This window comes from Mustela nigripes, chromosome 1 (assembly GCF_022355385.1).
Source record: "Mustela nigripes isolate SB6536 chromosome 1, MUSNIG.SB6536, whole genome shotgun sequence".
Taxonomy (NCBI): Eukaryota; Metazoa; Chordata; class Mammalia; order Carnivora; family Mustelidae; genus Mustela; species Mustela nigripes.
Window position 1 is genome coordinate 151,284,394 of NC_081557.1, and position 20,006 is coordinate 151,304,399.

At 40.7% G+C, this 20,006-nt stretch overlaps 1 protein-coding gene across 4 annotated transcripts in view; it reads left to right on the plus strand.

The window, feature by feature from the left end:
• AFF1 (ALF transcription elongation factor 1) overlaps positions 1–20,006 on the plus strand; it is a 208,766-nt gene that overhangs the window by 76,962 nt on the left and 111,798 nt on the right. Inside the window, exon 1 of one of the 4 annotated variants that reach the window (XM_059375488.1) lies at positions 23–452. The exons of the other annotated variants lie outside the window; for them this stretch is intronic. Coding sequence (XP_059231471.1) covers positions 433–452 — 20 coding nt within the window. The 5' untranslated portion in view covers positions 23–432. Of the gene's footprint in view, positions 1–22; positions 453–20,006 lie in introns of those variants that run through there. 4 annotated transcript variants of the gene reach the window in all.

Sequence of the window (20,006 nt, forward strand, 5' to 3'; positions counted from 1 at the left end):
TTTCAGGGAGCCGACGGACGATCTCGCTTCTCTTCCGACGCCGGCCCGAGCTCTGGTGCCGCTGGCTGGGAGCTGCGCGCTGGTGGGCTGTGGCCTTGGGCTTCTCGGGTTTCCCTTCTGCGAAATCGCCCCGAGGGATCTCACTGGCTCTGCACTCGGTCGCGACGTTCCCCGAGCTGGTCCAAAGTGTAGTTCGCCTGCAGAGGCCCCAGTGCCCGGATGTCCATCAGGCTTAGTGCGAGCCAATACGGCCGGAGCCCGAGGCTGCGCTGAGGACGCCCGGGCTCGGGAGCAGGTAGTCCCGTAACGCCGGGGAGTCGCGCTGGGGAGAGCGTCCCCGCCCGGCCCCAGCAAATGGTGAGCGCGGCGCTGGCAGAAGGGCCGCGGGTGGAAGGCTCTGATGGACAGAAGTCCTTGAGCTCTGTAAACTGAATGATGGCAGCCCAGTCAAGGTAAGCCGGGCGCCGAGAGAAACTTTTTAAATGTGTTGGTGGCTAGGGGAATTGAAGGTTGCGGGCAGGGGTGGGGGAGGGAGGGTTGGGGTGCTGCGAAGAAGACCGGCAGGAAGCAGCTTTGTCATTGCTTTCTCATCATTCCCGATGCTGTGGTTCATTACTTAACGTCAGATTAAAAAAAAAAAAAAAAAGCTCGGGGTCGGGGGACAAACAGTTGGGAGAGCATACTGGACAATTCCTGCAGAGTAGAGGAGAGGGGTTGAGTTAAAGTAAGAAGTTAAATTTCTTCGTCTTTCAAAATAATTGTTATTTTTGGAGTAATTAAGTTGTTTTCACTTGTTTGCCTTTGCCCAAATTTTCATTTAGTTTCTTTGTGCATCTCCCTTTAGGTCTCTTGATTTGAGTGTGGCGGGGGGGGGGCGGTTAGTATTTTGGTCGGAATTTTGGAAGCACTTAATGTAAAAACACCTCGCCTTGGAGAAGGTGGTTGAGAATTTGGCTAGTGAGTGATCGAAAATTTTATTGCTAAAATGTATTCCACATCAAACGGCACAGCTTGCGAGAATCTGCTGAGTAGGCAAAGACTGGGAATGTACTGGGGCTGGTGAGGGGAGAGCATAATGAACTACAGTTGCTGTCAGAGGAACGCTCTTCTTAAGAACCCCAGGCTCTGACTTTCCATGGTTGGTTCCTTTTTTTTGTGATGAGTGTTAAGGAGTGATGACAAGGCATTAGTGATCATTACACGAGCCAGACTGTTGTGTGTGAACTCATTTTAGTTGTGACAGCAGCTGGTGCTAAGGGAAACTTAGGAGTTACATTTAAGTCCTTTTTTAACTTTTACTTTTACTAAAAAGCAGTTTGGTGTCACCTGTTTAAAGTAATAGAGGTCTTCCAGTTGATATTTGATGTAGTACAGTGATTTGGGGATGTCTAGAGGGCGAAATATGTTTCAGGTCTGAAAACCCAGGTGTACCAGTGAAAGAAATAGATGCTTGAACATGAAGTTTGGGCCACATAAAATTCGAGATTTTTTTCCTAAGAGAACTTTCCAGGAGGAGAAGCAGCTACTCTGTATAGTGCGGTATCTGCTTTGGATGTTTAGTCCTCTCAGTACCGTGGTTTATCCCCTGCCCCCACGTTCTCAGTTATTCTAAGAAAGGGGTTCTTGGGACCAAGTAGTGGGAAAATTTAGGTGAGAAGCAAGAGTTGCATCTTTGTTTTGCTAACCTCTAATGAAATTTAACTGCTAAGGGGGTCTGTGGAATAAAGCCTCCGATTAAAATACCCGAGTCTAAGAAATTAAGTAAATACCACCCAACGGAACTCAGTAAATAACATAGAGAGCTGGGATCGGTACTCAGGTGCAAGTGATTTCAATGCCTCAGCTCTTTAAGGGTAAAATGAGGTAATAGCTAATTGGACACTGCATGTAGTGTGCCAGGCACAGCTGCTTTAATTGGATTATGTCTTTGATCTTTCTTAGTCACTTAAATAGGTAAGTCCTTTTATTTTTTCTCATTTATAGTTAAAGAAACTGAGGCCCAGCCAGCCCTTTTCTCACCTGAGGACACATAGGTAGAACAGTGCCTGACTGGAGCTGCTCTGTAGCATTTCCTTACTTCCAGACCTTCCCCTTTAATCCTGAGGTGAGCTGTGAAAAGGAAGTTTCAGAGCCTCAATATAAGTGTACAAAAAGCAATTTCTGCTGAAAGTGCTTTGCTACAAAAGGGAAAAATCTGAATTATCAGTATGGTAGTTGATCTTGTTAGTAATTGGATTAGGAGGGCTGTGTATATTCTGCTCTAATACCTGGCCTTCAGACAGGCCCTTGAACTAGGAACAAAGCCACTGAGGCCATGATATGATGGCTGTTGTTTTCTTAGCCTGCATAATGGGAGTATATCTCACAAGTTGTAAGTATTCATTTTCTACAGTTAGATCTGGAATGTGGTCCGTGCTCATCTAGATGTTGTGTTTGTCTGTCTTTTTAAAGAGTTATTTGTGGTGGCGGGGGGGGGGGGGACAGAGGAAAAAGCAGGCTCTCCACTGAGCAGGGATAGGCCTGGTCCTATGACTTTGGGATCATGACCTGAGCTGAAGGCTGATGCTTTACTGACTGAGCCACCCAGGCACCTCTAGACATTGTGTTTTGTGGGACAGTAGGTAATCTTTGAGATTCTCTAAAGATTCTCTTTTAGATTCTCTGAAGAGAAGATGGCACATATTTTTGGATTTCAAGGAAACCTCAAGCTGGGTGGAATTGTTGAGAGCAGTGCTAAGAGAAACAAAACCATCACCTCTGATTTATAATCTAGGGTTGTAAAATCGTGCCCAAGTGTTACCCATAGTATCTGTTTGCTCTTGGAACAATTTGGATTGTTGGACTCATTGGCCCTTAAGATTCATAGCTCAGTTTGTTCTAAACACAGTCATTTCATGGTGTACTATTTAAAATAGTTTGACTTTTTTTTTCCCTTAGTAGAACAGATAGATGAGAGCTTGGATGAAAATGAATTTTCTGGCCCTGACAGTGAATACATGAGATGGCCATGGCATTTTTCTGTCATGGTTTGGCATTGCTGTGAGGTAATATTCTTCATTTGATACTTATGGTTGGTATATCACTAATTTTTCATGTGAATAGTCTAGGCAGTGTTTTTTGTCTTCTGTTGTCAGCTTCTTAAGATGTTGTCTCAAATTTTTACTATCTCGAGCATAAGCTAGAAGTATTTTGAGTGAGGAAGGGACTACCTAAGTATTTCTTAGATGAACCTTTATAAATTGAAGTTGACCAGTCCCCTCCCTCATTTTAAACCTAAAAATAAAGGGGGGGGGAGCCCAAAAGTAGGAACTTGATTATTTTGTTTTGCTTTGTGGTTCATTGTTTTCTCCCAGAAGTGGGGAGGCATCTCTTGAATGAGAGGTCACTTCCCTACATTTAAAAAAATTAGATTTTGGGTCAGTATTTTGAAAACATTTAATATTTGGTTTGAATATTGGAGTTGCAGAGAAAGGCAGCCATAGAAATGCAGTATCAGTTAAAGCAAGACATATGCTATGCTTCAGCTCTCAGGTTGGAATCTGTAAATAAAACAGATACATTGACTACTTTCTGTTGGGAATTGTAACAGACTTGCTTTCTTTAATGTGAAATAGATCATCATGGCCTTAGTGTCCAAATTCTGATCTCAGGAACGGAATGTTTTATAGAGTATACAGCCTGGCATGTCCTCTTTTGAGAATGGCAAGCCTATGGAATCTTAGTAGTTTGAAGATTTATACTTTTCTGTGAGTATTAGCTTGCTTTAGATTGAGGAGTGTGTTGATGGATAAAACAGAAAGAAGGGCTTTGTCTGGTTCCTCATCTCTGCCAACCACCTCTTTGAAGCAATCTTTGAGTTCTAGAAAGGAATATATACATACCTTCACCTACAGCCAGGAATTAACCAGTTTTAAAACACACCTTGTGCTCCTGGGGAAGCCCTGTGCTCCCTGCGCCCAAGAGGGAGGGGAGGGGCGAGTTGAAATTCTGTAGGAGAGTAGCATCTGGTGGCTGAGCACATCTTGCAAGAAAGCACTTTCAGACAAATTGCAAAAGGAAATTAGGTTTAGTCAGTTCTTCCACAGTGTTTTTGTTTGAATTTGACTGAAGTTAATGAAGTTTAAAAAATAATAATAATAAAGCAGAATCAGATTGTTCCCAAGATTATTATGAAGCCGGTTTTTGGTGGATCTCTGACTGGTGAGGGAAATTTTTCCATTGCAAAAAGCATTGCTCTTAAACTGGTGTAGAACCAGTTTTGCTCTGTCCTCTGCCCTCCTGATTTGTGAACTGCTGATTACCCTGGAAGAAAATTCATGAAAGCAAAGAAGCTCTGATGGAGTATGAGCAAATATCAAAGAAGAATGCTCCGGTATTTTGGAAAGTGCGGTTCAAGGAAGTGATTTCAAGAGGGAAATAATTTATGCAGTATTTTGACCCAGTGAATGTCTTCATTTTTTCCCTTATGACGCCATTGTAAACAGTGTCCTTGACAGAAGAGAAACACAGACAGGTCTCTTAAGTGATTTCCTTCTAGTTCATCCTGAGAAGCCAGCTGAGCTTCCTGACTCACAGGCGACAGCTTCTTCCAAGATAAAGAAAGAGAATGGAATCATTTTTTTCAGTCAGCTGGTTTATGGGGATGTTCTTTGGCAACATTAACGCACGTGATCTTTTAAGAGATTTAGGGGATTCTGTGAAAAGGTATTCAATAGCTGCTCTTATACGCTTCTGAAAATGGAATCTAGTGAATGCTGCATTTAAGCAATTTAAATTTCATGTATTCTCAGTAATGAAAAATGCTGTCTTAATCATGTACAAAAGGGAAATCTCATTTTGGTACTGTCAGTTGGTTTAAACATCCAAATCTATGTATTACCCAGTAGCTGTAGAGTGGAGGAATTACAAAGCCAATTATTTTCATTACTGCTTTGAGGTATAACATACAATTTTATTGCTTCTAAATATATAAACTCAGTTTTCTATTAGGGAATTTCTCTATTTCGTTTGTTTTCCAAGATTGGCAAATAAACTTAATTCCAGAATCTGTCTTTTAAAAGAGAAAGTCCTGTACATGAGTTGTAATGAGAACCACAACGAGTAGTGTATTCTGATTTTCCCCTCCGTACTAGTTGGAAATTCAGTCTGCATTTTTAGGACAAAGTTTCTTGGCTCAGAAGTACAAACATAACAAGCTTGAATATCATAATCTCTGTTGTGGTTCAGTTACATTTTGTTGGCATAGGGTGTGTACATAACTTTACAGCAGCTTAAATGATTACCTTTTTTACATAAGTGAAAACAATTGGGAGAGATAAAGTTGTAGTATTTTAGTTCTGCTTCAGATTGTTGTTAATTTTATTATGAGTATACATGTATTCATTTGCTTGAATAATAAAACAGAATGCACAATAATACCTTTCTCAAATACAAATGTATCAGGTGGTGCTTAGCTTTAGGCCTCAAGGGGAAAAATAAGATCTCTTGGTGTTAATGCCCCGGAGACCCTAAAGTAAAAATTAACTTCAAAACAATCTCAAGTGTGGACTTTTTGGGTTTTGGCAATGATCAGTGTTGAGAATCTTTCCTCTGTGCAAACTTTTCCCTTTTCCAAGCTATCCCCAGTGAGTTAAAGCTTAACCCAACAGCCACAAAGCCAGTGGACTTAATATCCTGCAAGTCTTGTTCTCTGGTGAACGTGTTTCCTTGTTATGGTTTATTGGCTTTGTTTTTAATTTAGCCTGATTGAACGACCAGATTCTTAAGGCTATTACTCAAGCAGGAATTTGATGTCAAGTTAATAGAGTAAGAGGAATCCCAGTAGTGACATCTTGTCAAAAAGAACGGAAGCTAACTGAAGGAGGAAATATATATTGTCAGTTGACACCTAAATGGCCATTACTTTGGTATTAGATATTATAAGGGCACCCTTCAAAGGGCATCCACAATTTGACCACACTCTAAAACTATTGTTGTTCCTCCATAATGGCTTATATGATAATGAATACTTGGAAACTTGTGGGCTGACATGATACGATCCTTTGGGTAGGCTAGAAGAGAGTTAAGGATGTAACTCTTGAGTCACTGTATTTTACCCCACATGATCTTGCCTTTCTTTTTGGTGTTGCTTACTGCTGGACTGGCAATTAGAGAAAAGAATATTTTAGATGCAGTGTAGTCCTATTAAGTTCAAGGTTCTCAAACTTGACTAGATACTAGAATCACCAGGAGTGCTTGCCAATGTGTTGATTCAACCCCCCCTCCGCCATACTGATTGGATAGGTCTGGGTGGAGCTTGGGTGGAGACCTTCTCTGAGGCCAGAGGCTCACCCTACTACCCTTTGTGAAATGGAGTCTGTATGTGAGAGATATGTGTGTGAGAGATATGCAGTGCAGTTACATTTTGACTTAATATATCCTGATATATACACGTGGCCTCTTTCCCCCATTGAAACAGACAAGAGGTTGATAGGAAAGGTAGACTGTATTTCTGTAAATTAAACTAACTGCTGAAGTGTCCAGATGCACCTAAAATTTAAAAAATAAAAGAAGTAATGCCCAAGTTTGATTATGCAGCACTTTCCTAAGAATTGTTTCTTCCCAGGGCCTGGATATTTAATTTGCCCTCTCCTGCTTGTTCTGGGCTGCCTCCCAAAACTACGAATGCATACTCTACCACACATACTCCAGTTTATCAGGTGGCAGATGTTTCTGTTCCCAGGGGAAAAGTTACAGCTGTGAATTGGTCAGTTATAACCAAACTATGAAACCGAAAGGTGGTAGTGGTGGTGGTGGTGTTTTTTGGTTTTTGTTGTTGTTGTTTGAACAAACATTGTCTGCATCTACTGTTGAACAAATAACGTTCAACAAAAATTTTAAATGGGATTCCTACTGGGAAGTAAGTGTTCAAATTATAGCAGATATTAGTTCATGGAGCAAAATTCAGGAAACACTTTCTGGTATGTAGGTGTTGAAACTTTTCAGTTCTTGGAACTTTTCTTCAGGAAATGGCCCTGTCAAAAAGGGAGCAGTTGATAAAATATGTAGCATAATTCACAAACGGTGTTCTGCAGTGGAATTAAATTTTGATTTGGTGCATGTAGTATATGTGGTTATGATAGAGCCTGGTCTCTCACCTGACATTCATCCTGGATAATGTGCCGTCTGGATGACTTGTTAAATTGCTCCCCTTTTTCTTGTTGCCTTAAAAATGCAGGTGTACCTGATTTACTATGGATGTAAATTTTTAGAAAGTGGTATAAAACTAACCAGTTCCCTTTGTTTTGTGTAAAGGAATGAAACCCATTTCCTGATTTTGCAGAAATTACTTATTTTTTCTCCTGATTGATAAATTAATATTTTAACATAGACATTTCTTTTTTTTTTAAATTTATTTTTTTTAAGTTTTTTTTTTTTTTTTTGAAGAGTTTATTTATTTATTTGACAGACAGAGATCACAAGTAGGCAGAGAGGCAGGCAGAGAAAGAGGAGGAAGCAGGCTCCCCGCTGAGCAGAGAGCCTGATGCGAGGCTCGATCCCAGGGTCCTGGGATCATGACCTGAGCTGAAGGCAGAGGCTTAACCCACTGAGCCACCCAGGCACCCAACATAGACATTTCTAAGTAAGATGGCCTATCTAGTAAGTTGATAGTGTTAGCTGTCTCGATATGTCCATGATATTATGATTTTTGTGTGTGTGTTTTTAAAGGAAAACAGAACCTTTTGAGTTAATATGTTGAATTTTAAATACTTTAAAAAATTTGTTAAAAGGGATATTTATTTGGTACAAAATTCCGGGCAGGAACACATAACTAACTGTCATTTTTTTCCCAAGTAGTGTTGATCTGTAATTACACTTCTAAGAATTGGGGTTTTCTGTTATTTTGCAGTTGGTGTAGCTCTCTTTACCCCTCACTTCTCTTTTAGAGTTAAACCATACTTGTGCTAACTCTCCATTTTAAAAAGCTGTGTAAATATAAACTTTGTACTGCAGGAAAGAAATTAGGCAGGCACATTTAGGGACATAAGCATTGTAAAAAGATATAGTGGAACCCAGTATGTTACATTTGTTTCCAAAATGAAATGAAATGAAAATTTTGAGCTGAAAATGTTGGAAAGAATAAAGAGATGAATGTTGTCTGCTTGTTGTGTCACTTGGTTTTAGTAAAATTCAGAATACTGATTAAACAGTTTGTTTTTAAGTAGGAACTGTGCCCAGAAGACAAGAAAACCCCTAACCAGATTGGAAGTTAATAAAAGATTTGAGTTTGATAATTTTTATCATTTTGCCGATGGTTGAGAGCTACCTTATTCTTATAAGCAGCTTCATATTTTTCTTATTTTAAGTCATGTTTTTCTAAGGATAAAGTGAAAATCGTTAGATTTACATAATGTGGACTTTAATTCATAGGCTTTGAAAAGATCATGACAGTTCTCATGATAATCCTAGAAGAAAACTTGGTTTCTTCCTGAGGTCACCCATATTCTGGTGGTACCTCCAAGATGTTGGTGTTACCTATTATTTTAAAGAGTGGAGTAGAAACTTTACTCCTACTTGGTCTTTTGGCAGCTTGGTAAATGACTTTTTTGGCAGAAGGGGGAGAGGAGTAACTTGCTTTAATCAGGATACATTCAGTGTCACCCAGATCTTTTAATCTCTTCTGTTATTTCTCATTTTATGAATTATTTTCTTAACCCAAGTTTTTTTTTTTCCTTCCCTTTACAGCTTTGAAGTATATGTTACATATCATAAGAGTTGCCCATTTCAAGTGTACAATTTTATTGTTTTTACTAAGTGATAACAGCCACCACCATAAATCATTTTTAGGACAGCTTATCTCCACAATAAGGTCTCTTATGTCCATTTATAGGTAATCCGTGTTCCTTGCCTCATACAAAAATCTTTTTGTTTGTAAATGTGGCTTTCTGTGGGTACTTCACATACATGGAATCTTGTGGTTTCTTACATCTGGCTCTTTTCACTTCCATGATTTTTTTTGAGGTTCATCTATGGCATAGCATGTATCAATTCTCTCCTTATAATAACTGAATAGCAATCTGCTGCTTGAATATGATGGACTGGTTGTTTCTCTCTCTTGTGTGTGTGTTTGTATTCATGGGTTAGGGGTGGGGACTTATGAATAATGCTCCTATGAACATTTGCATGCAAGTGTTTATGTAGACGTACATTTTCCCTTTTTGCTTGGTTGAATTGTTGAGTCCTGGGATAGTTTTATCCCTTACTTTTGAAAAAAACCACTAAACTGTTTTCAGACTATATGTCCACCCTAGCGCATATCCAAATTGATCTAATTCAGTCAATTTTTTGCAAGTTATTTTGCTATCTTTAGAGGCAGCTGAACTGTGGAACTGGTGGTTCTGAGATCTGATCAGTTTCACATTTGATTATTAAAATGATATTTTAAATACTTGTGACTTAAAAACACAACAGCAGTTTTTTCATAGAAAATACTTTATAATATATATAAAATTGGTTGGGCTTTTTGACGAAGAAACTTGTATCCAGGAATACTTAAAGAAAATCAAATTAACATTTAAAGTATCATTGCATGTTTTTGTCAAAGTAGGAAGTGAATCTTCCAACACACAGCTCATAAACCCTGCAAATAGCTGTATATGTGTTTGTGAAATATTTATATTAAACTACATTTTGTAAATATATATAAATTTTACATATATACATTTTATAAACATATCTATAAATCTCATTTCAGAACTGCAAAATAAACCTAGATATTGTCATTTAAATGCTTTTTTTTTTTAAATAAAAACATTGAGGAGAAAATTAGCTGTTCCCATTTACTGCAGTCTTGCATGCAGAGATAGGTTATCTGCATGGAGCTTCTGGAAATTATCTTTAAAATTTGGGTCCTGCTAGGGGAAGGTGGTGACCATATGCCCCCAGTCGGTGGTGTGTTTCAAACTTCAGGAAAAGATAGATCTATTTTATGAACAAAAATACTTAATGAAATGCTCTGAAATTGTCTTTAGGGGTGTGTGTGTTTGTGTGTGTGTGTGTGTGTGTGGGTGTGTGTGTGATGGTAGTGAAAGTGAATCATCTTTTCAGCACTCCCGCTGCTCTTCTGTAAAAGAGCTGTGAGGCCCTGGTTCAGTCTCCTACATCGCTGCCTTTCATGAGTCTGCCCAGTGTGCTTTCAGCTTTGGAGCCTCAGAACATTATAGCATGTCACTGGAATTCACTGCTTCTGGGGATTAATGTACCTACCCCCTTTAAAGATTGTTTCAGCATTAATAGCTTTATGGCTGTGACCAGTTCACAGTGCTTTTAATATTATCCATATTGTGTATTGATGAATGCCTCGCAGCTGACGGAGAGCTGGCCACATGTGTGCAGGGCTCTAAGCTCGTTCAGACCCATCTGTCTGCCTCCTCCATGTGAAGAGACGCTCATAGCTGGTGGCAGGGTGGGGAGGTTGGGTGGAGGACAGAAAATTAAACTGGCCAGTGAAACAATCACAAACTGTTAAAGCACCATGACAAAAACAAATGGGATGTCGTGACAGAGAATAATGGAGTGTGGAACTTGATCTCACGTCAGCCTCAAGGACCTCTGTCTGACAAAGTTGACCTGAAGTGGAGGAAAAGCAGGTCATGATGTGGTGTTAGAAGTAATTGCCCTTTCAGAATATACATGGAAATAAGTAATGATAGTGGAAAGGTGGCATTTTTTTCAACAAGGCAAGTATGGTTTTAGGAAATACTGCCACGAGGCAGTTTCTTGAAATGAAAATGATTTTTGTGGCTTAATTCTATCAAAACTCAGCCCTGTGTTTTGTTTTATTTTGTTTTTTTGATAAAGCCAAAATGAGTTCCATAACAAATTGTACTTTTAAAATAGAGACTATGTTTTCGAAGAGCTTGCCTTAATTGGTGCATAAATATAAACAAGTTAAACATGTGGAAAAGCAATGTGATAGTAGACTTAGTTTGGAAAGCCATCAAGTAAGGATTGGCGAAAGAATTAGAGAAGTCCCGGCTCAGTGAGTCCAGTCATAAGGAAGTGCAGATGTAGACGGGAAGGAGGATATTTAGCCGCCTATTAAATACGAAGGTTAATTTACAAAGCGACCTTTTATGCATGTGAAAGACTGCTATAGGAAGTGTGGTGAAAGATGGCCTCCCCCTCTGCCCAAAACAGGTCTTGAATTAATAAGTTATACGTGTTCCGGGGTTTAAGAAAAAGCCCAGGAACGAACTTCTCATTGAAGATTATTAACCGTGAAAACACAGTGGAAGGTGGAGTTCTTTTAGTCTCTCAGAAATAGGAAATAGATAATCTTCTACCTTGGGTATGTTAGGAAGTAGCAGCTGGTGTAAGTACCTCTTTCTCAAGGGATTCTGTGGCTTCTTGAAAAAATGTGATCACAAGGAACTACTATAGGAACTGAAAGTGCTTCCCGCCGCCTGCGTCACAGCTGTGTTTGGTTATACGAGTTACTTCAGGGATCCTGTGTTCATTATCACCTCATCTCTCCTGTACCTCTGCTTTGCAGTCATTTTCAACCAAACATATTTAGTTGTGGACCTCTTGTGGCATAATATATGATAATTTTATGAATGTATTGTGAACATAGAAAAAGAATGTGTGTTCTTTATCTTCAGGGTCCAGAGTTAAATGTGGGTTTGTGCATTAGACCTGTGTTACATAATTTCTATATTCTTTCTTTTATCCATTTTGTGGACTGAGAGATAAAATGAGTCTGATACGGTCAAGGAGCTTTTTTTTCTCCTAATAATCTTCTGAAGTTTTTGCTTTACGAATATTGACATGGTTCTTCTGTTGCATAGATATTCATAATTGTTATGTCTTCATTTTGACTTGCCTCCCTGCAAAGTCTTAATTCCTTAAGTCTTCTTCCAGAAGGTTTCTTTGAGTATTGGTGATATATATATGTAATTTTAGAGATTTTATTTATTTATTTGACAGAGATCACAAGTAGGCAGAGAGGCAGGCAGAGAGAAAGAGGGAAGCAGGCTCCCTGCTGAGCAGAGAGCCTGATGCAAGGCTCGATCCCAGTGATCCCAGGACCCTGGGATCATGACCTGAGCTGAAGGCAGAGGCTTTAACCCACTGAGCCACCCAGGTGCCCCAAGTGATATATTTTTTTAAAAGCCATATCTTTATATCTTTTATCTGTGTGGATTTTATTTTGGTTTAAGGAGTGAGGGTTCTAGAGCCTTCTTCTCTCCTCTCCAGAGTAGCCATCCTGTTCTCTCTATTCAAGAGCCATTGTCAGACTCAATCACTGTACCTTTACAGTGTGTGTTGATAAGGGAGAGAGCCATACTTTACTTGTGCTTTTGGAGTTCTCATGGATATTTTTCAAGATCAACTTAGTGTCTGTAAAAAAAGAAAAGCTAGTGGCCTTTTAATGGGATGACTTCCTATACAAACCTCATCCTGTTTTTCAGAAGTATTAAAGTTCTAGACAGGATTACTCTGTTCTTTGCAAATTTTCATGGAGTGGAAAAGAGTAGGTTTGAGTGCCAGGGACTCCTGAATCACTAGGCAGACACGCTTGTTTATCTTGGGGACGTCTGGGAAATCTTGTTTGCCTCAGTTTCTCCAGAAGGAAGTGAAGATACCCATTTGCCTTTGTCCCTGAGGAATGCATTGTTAATCTCTCTGGAGTGGAGTAATATTTCTATAGGTGACTAACATTGGACTTTAGGCAGAAGGAGGATTTTGTGGTCTCTGTTGCTGTAGAAAAGATCTGTTTTCTTTTCTTTTTTAAAACTTTCTCTCTTTTTTTAAGATTTTATTTTTCAGTAATCTCTGCACCCAGCGTGGGGCTCAAACTCACAATCCGAGATGAAGAGTTACATGCTCCACTGACTGAGTCAGGTGCCCTGAGAGGATCTCACTTCTGAGCAGACTTTTTTTCATTCATTTTTTCTTGACCATAATAGATGCCGTTGCAACTCGTTGAAATGTTCTGTAGTTCAGTAAAACAAAAGCAACAATATGTTAAGGTTAATTTTTTAAAAAAGTTTATTTATTTATTTGATAGAGATCACAAGTAGGCAGAGAGGCAGACAGAGAGAGGAAGGGAAGCAGGTTTCCTGCTGAGCAGAGAGCCTGATGTGGGGCTTGATCCCAGGACCCTGGGATCATGATCCGAGCTGAAAGCAGAGGCTTTAACCCACTGAGCCACCCAAGTGCCCCTAAAGTTAATTTAATTTTATTATTTTTATTTTTTTAAATTTATTTATTTGACAGAGAGAGATCACAAGTAGGCAGAGAAGCAGGCAGAGAGAGAGGAAGGGAAGCAGGCTCCCTGCTAAGCAGAGAGCCCGATGTGGGACTCGATCCCAGGACCCTGAGATCATGACCTGAGCCCAAGGCAGCGGCTTAACCCACTGAGCCACCCAGGCGCCCTAAAGTTAATTTTAATTAAGAGAAACATCTGTAATTTTCAACAGCCCGACTACAATTCATTCTTGTTCTTTTCCCGCTTTTTCTTTACACATTAAATGTTGTGAAATTTTGAAGCATTCTTGATACATGCTTGATAGGTGATTTATTGAACGTGTAGGGAAAAAGATGAAGTGGTAGTTACTTTAGGCTGTTGTGATTTTTTATTTTAGATTGTCATTTTGTCTTAAATTTGAAGAGGAACATAAGACTTTACGTTCTTTTGTGCTTAGAAATGCCATGCTGAGAGTATATTTTTAAAAGCCAGAAGCAGCCTAGTTAATACTGACTAAAGCAAGGTGTTATTTTATACCTTCTGCGAGGAGCCAAGGTAGAGACAGATGTTAACACACTGCCACACATAGGTGTTACTGTTTGTTCCTGATGCTGGGTATGGAAACTACTCTGAATACCATATTTATGAGCTCCGCTCATTTGTGTTTATTTATAAGACTGTCATAATTGAAGAAGAGCTACTAGTATAGCTCACAAACTAAAAATCGAAGACCTGGGATTTTTCTTTTCTATTCGTACACACAGGTACATGTATACATGTGCTCACACCAAACACAGATGTTGCCTCAGCAGAGGTTGGAATCCTAATGCAGACTGAAACGGTCATTTCTCATTGTGCTTTTAAATGTTAGTTTAAAATTAGCCAATTAAAAGGGGTTGCCTGGGTGGCTCAGTGAGTTCAAGACTCTGCCGACTCTCTGCCTTCAGCTCGGGTCATGATCCCCTGGTCCTGGGACCAAGGCGCACCCCCCCCCCCCCCGGCCCCACGCATTGGGCTTTCTGCCAAATTGTGATCTCTGTCTAATAAATAAATAAAATCCCTAAAAAATAAAAAAATAAAATTAGCCAGTAAAAAAATTGCAGTTCTTTTTTTTTTTTGTGATCTCATTTTAAAAGTGATAAGGAAATAAACAGATTTTTGGCAGTTGTCTTTATCTTTATAAACTTTCAATTGTTTAGATTATCAGGAATAGAAAAATTCAGGTCTTGTATGTTTATAGAATTTCTTTAAAAATTGTGCCCAAACCATAGGACAGCAATATTTTTTTGGCTGGGGGAGAGGAAACCTTTCTTACTTAATTCAAAATCATTTCTTACATTATGTTTTCATAGTTGAATTGCTGGTAAGAGTGGATGTTATTTCAATAGATGTTGGGAATTAAAAAAAAAAAAAAAGCATGCATGGTTTCCTATTTACAAACTGCTCTTCTTCCAGAAATGGGTTTGGAGCACAGAAAATATTTTGCAGAAGCAGCAACGAAAATCATGTGATGAAGGTTAGGCCCCAGGCTGAACCCAGAATGTTTCTTCACCTACGGTGCCAAAATGTCAAACATGTGGTAAAATAATAGAAAACAGTGCAATTGATTAAACAAGGCAGATGAACCATGCTTGAATAAGACAGTATCTTCTGCTTAAGTTGGTTCTTTTGGTAGGAGGGATGAGTGTTGTAAGGGACCTTTAGGTTTAATAGGGAAAAAGGTGGAAAAAATGAATTCTCTTGGGAGTATTTCTGTTGGTAAACTTTGGGTACTTGGAAGGACACAGACATTATGTATAATTTTGGCATATGATAATAGCAGTCCTTTTATTGTGCCTTCTTTTATGTTTTGAGCTTTGAGCCAAGAATTCACATAATTGGTATCATTGAATCTGTAGGGCAGGGGTTATCCCTGCCATTGTACAGATGAAGAAACTGAGGCCCATGGAGATTAAGTGACTGACTCTCAGTGATTGACTGATCATGGTTACAGAGCCTGCAAGTGACCGCTGGCTCACAGCCTCTACTCATCTACTCTAGACTTTCACATAAATGTCATCTTTGTCCTTAATACACTTATCTGTGTGGTCAATGCTTCTTGGTTTACTATGAAGGAAAAGAGGGATGGAGAAAATGGAGCATTTGTGTGTGTGTGTGTCTCATAACTGAGGTGTGTGAAACAGGAAAAGGGAACAAGATGAGAGTAGGGAAACCTCGTATGTGTAAAATTCCTCTCAGGGTGAAGAAACATATAGGAGAAATGTGAGGTCAGTGTTTGCTAGTGCCCTGCACTGGGAAGTGACTTTCCCCCACAACTTGGTCACTTACTGCATGGGGAATTAAGGAGAGACCATGCAACTATTTGAAGCTGTGGGGTATTTGTAACTCAGAGAACTCCTGTACTATTTGGAAAGGGAGAATTATGTGGATGGAACTTCCCTGGATAGAAGATGGGAAATCCCTTGTACCCTTCCTCTTTCAGGATGCTGCTTCCTTATAAGAAACTCATTTTGGAGTGAACAGGCATCCTTCTGCCTCTTCCTGTTCAGTGGGAAATGCAGGACACCATACTTTTTCTGCCATTCTTGGATTCTCCTTTTCTTCTTCTGGTTTTACCCCACTGCATATGTCATCAGCTCTAGGGACCATTGTACTGTGTTTAGTATTGAATTTTCTTACTTTGTCCTTGGGGAGATAGGTGGGAGGAACATAGAAAGAATGGGTGAGGGGAGAACCTGTATATGCTTACTAATAGTAGCTCAGGGGGTAGTGAATACTTCACGCTTGGCCAGGCCCTGGGCTGCGCACTTATGTATGCATTAGTTCACTCAGTTCTTAGAACAGTTTTGAACCTTTGGTACAGTTCGAGCTTTGAGTTTGTGACTTAACCCTGTCGGCCGAAGCTAGTAGTGACAGAGTTTTGACATGTCACAGACGTAGTCATTACGATTTCCTGTGCCTGTTCTGAATATGCCGATTGTGGTGGCTGCTGCTTCAGTAGGAAACAAATGCTCTGACTTGGGGGGATATTTCTCATACTCCCCAGCAGTGCCTCTCAACACAGGGGGGAGGCAGGGAAAAGAGGAGGAGGTTATTTTACTTCCACCGCCCTCCGGGATATTTGGCAAAGTCTAGAAACATATTTGATTGTCACAGCCAGGAAAACAGTGTGCTACCATCACCTAAGGTGGAGGCCAGGGATCCTGCCAGACAGCCTATGATACGTTCTCTGACACACAGAATGATTTGGTTCAGAATGTCTGTAGTGCCAGAGTTGAACCCCAGCTCTCTTCCCAGGTATGCGGATATCTGTGCCTCAGAGAACATCCGTTCAGACTCCCGCTCACGCAGTGCCGGCCCCAGAGGTGTGTCAGTTAGCCCGTTTGTTGAGGAGGCAGTGCGAGTGTGCAGGCCGCAGCTGGGCACCGTGTGGGTTCCACAGCCCTGTAGGAAAGGGAGAAATGGAAGAAACACTTCTGAAGGTGGTGGTGAGGGAAGGAGAGGCGGTGGGGAGGACAAAGCCTTGCATAGATAGAAACTGCAAATTCGGAAAGTATAAAACCTGGGTTTTTTTTTAAAGAGCACAGCTGGAGGGGCATCTGGAGACATTTTCGGGTTTCTCCTTTCTTTCTCGCCTGAGTGCTTTCAGTTTACTGTGGGTACTATAAGGCATTAGTCACTTAAGCCTCACACTGGTTTTAGGGAACTGGTACTGTGATGACCACGACCTTTTTAAAATGAATGACATTCAGCTTAAATGACTTGCCCATAGGACACTACTCGAAAGTCCTGGAGCCCATGTGTGAACCCATCCCTCACTGCAGAGACTATGCTCTTAACCAGTGTCTGATGCGGGTGACCAGTGTCCCATCCTGTTGTGTATTACTCAGCCTCCTCTCTGCCTTCCTCGAATTCAGCCAGGCTGCTTAGGAGACTGATACACAGCTGTCTGGATTCGGGGACCTTGAGTGGCCATCCTGTTGCTCTGTTGCAGGAGGTGACGTGGAGCGGTCAGAGGTGAGGGAGCCCATTAGCAGAGAACTAAAGCGAGCCTTTTAAAGCGGCATGGAAGGAATTCTGAGTGACATGGGGCCTCAACATATCTGGCAGGGAAGAGGTTGACTGCAGTAGTATTTTTCAACTCAAGGGAGAAAATATGCAGAAAGGGAGATTGGTAGGTGTACGGTAACCACCTATTGTATTACAAATTTACTTGTGTAAAAAGCATGTCTAAAATCTCGGGCCTTTTGTGTCTTAGATATCAGATGTAACTTAAACTAGGGAAACCATAGAATCAGGCCCTCCTTAAAGCCCAGAGCTTTCTGGCTTGGTAATTTTGTAGGGAAGGACTTGCAGGAAAAACACTTTGAAATATGAAGAAGGAAATGTGATTCCAGTGGTTCCTTTATAGGCACTAAATCTGTATGTGAAGAAGTAGGACAAGAATTGGAGGAGATTAATTTTCTGAAACCTCAACCAACCTAGTTCTCAAGTAGGGGAAAAACAATGATTTTTCTTTTACAAAGGTGAAGATTGGAGGAGGGGGAAGGGAGAGGTGCATTAAGTCTCGTGGTGGCTAAGGAGATTGCCCTGAAAGCTTTCCAAATGGGATTCTGAAATGTCCTCCTCCAGATGCATGTGTGTATCTCTGCTGGATCTCTTGTAGTTTGTCGATAGAGCAGAGCAGAAGGTTTTGAAAGAGCGAGGTTAGGTTTTGCTCAGTGCTGGCACACACAGATAAACTTGTGCAGCGTGCAGGCACACATTTGCTCAGGCTGTTTCACTTCTGCCAACAGCGGCTGTCATCGTCACAGAGTTCAGGACTCTTCAGTTCCTTGCCTTTCACGGAGCCACTATACTAGTTAGTAGCTGAATTTGTGCTTCCCACTTGCCCCCCCCCCCTTTTTTTTCCCCAAGATTTTATTTATTTGTCAGAGAGAGAGCACAAGCAGGCAGAGTGGCAGGCAGAGGCAGAGAGAGAAGTAGGCTCCCCACTGAGCAATGAGCCTGATACAGGACTCGATGCTAGAACCCTGGGATCACGACCCCAGCCAAAGGCAACCCCTTAACTGACTGAGCCACCCAGGCATCTCTAACAGGCTCCCTGCTGAGCTCACAGTCCAGTGTGGGCTGAGATCAGGACCTGAGCTGAAATGGAGAGTCAGACGCTTGGCAGGGTGGGCCACTCAAGTGCACCGCCCCCTTACCCATCTCTGATGGAGACTTGCGGTTAAACTCGCGTTGTATCTGTAGGTGTGTGTGATGGAACCGTGTGGGATCTACTTGTGTTTGGCAGCCTCTTAGATCCTGCCATATTTACTCGTTTATTCTTGTGGCTCTTTCCCCTAACATTGTATTAGGAAAATTTTTAAACATTCAGGAAGTAGGGAGAATTTCACAGTAAAAAGCCTTATTCCTAGATTAAACTATTAACACTGTATTTGTGTTAACATGAATGTACTCATCTCTTCATTGCTTGTATCATCCATTAATTCTTATGCTCCTTGTGTAAATTGCAGATCCCCAAATAAGTCAACTTGTATGTCATTTACTAAAGTATTTATTTACAGGGTTTTCCCCCTTTCACCATAAGTCAGGTATGCCAGGAAATGCACAAACTTTACGTGTTCTGGTACATTTTGACAGTGTATATGTCTCTATAACCCAAACCCCTGTGAAGATATAGGACTAATTTTAGGATTATTTTTTGGTATGTATGTGGGAAGATGATTAGAAGATGAGTAAATGGACTCATTCCTGTTTTATTTTCCTCCTTTCAAGGTATCATTTCTGTGTATTTTTAATTTTTTTATTATTTTTAAAGATTTATTTATTTTGAGAGAGACAGGGTGAGCAGGAGGAACTGCAGAGGAAGAGGGATAGAACTCCTCAAATAGATACCCCACTGAGCGGGGAGCCAACCAGGGCTTGATCCCAGGACCCTGAGATCATGACCTGAGCTGAAATCAACAGTCAACAGTCAGACGCTTAACCGACTGAGCCACATAGGCGTGTCTTGAATATTGTTTTTATTTTATTATGATGATTTTTAAATATTTATTTATTTAACAGAAAGAGGGAGAGAGCACAGACAGAGGGAGTGGCAGAAGCATACTCCCCACTGAGCAAGAAGTCTGACATGGGACTTGATCCCAGGATCCTGGGATCATGACCTGAGCTCGAGGCAGACCCTTAACCAGCTGAGCCACCCAGGCACTCCTGAATATTGTTTTTAAAATGACTTCTCCCCTGTCACAGACTAAAAATTCTTCTGTGACTAGGCATATGGTGACTGCTTCTTTAAAATAAGCAAAGCCTTCTTTATAGAGTGCTTTGAAGGCTTGAGTCCAAAATCATTACTTTTTTTTTGTTTCTTTAAATTAGCCCTTTTTCCAGTCAAGATACTTCATGGGGGTGTACAGACCCTTGTCTTCTTCAAGGATTCCCTATTTCTGGGTAACAGTGGAATGCATGTAACTGAATGTAATTAAAGCCTGCTGCTTAAGGAGCACATGTAGTAGAGGGGTGCCAGGATGGCTGGGTTGTGTTCTTACAGGATCGTGCTGTGGAAGTCATCCATAGGGAGATGAGGGTCTCTCCTGAAAGAGGTGGACTTAGTTAGTGTCACTCACCCTGCGTGGATGATCCAGGATGAATGAGAGAAGTCTGGGAGTGAAAGAATGCTTTCCCGGGGCACCTGGGTGGCTCAGTGGGTTAAAGCCTCTGCCTTCGGCTCAGGTCATGATCCCAGGGTCCTGGGATCGAGCCCCACATC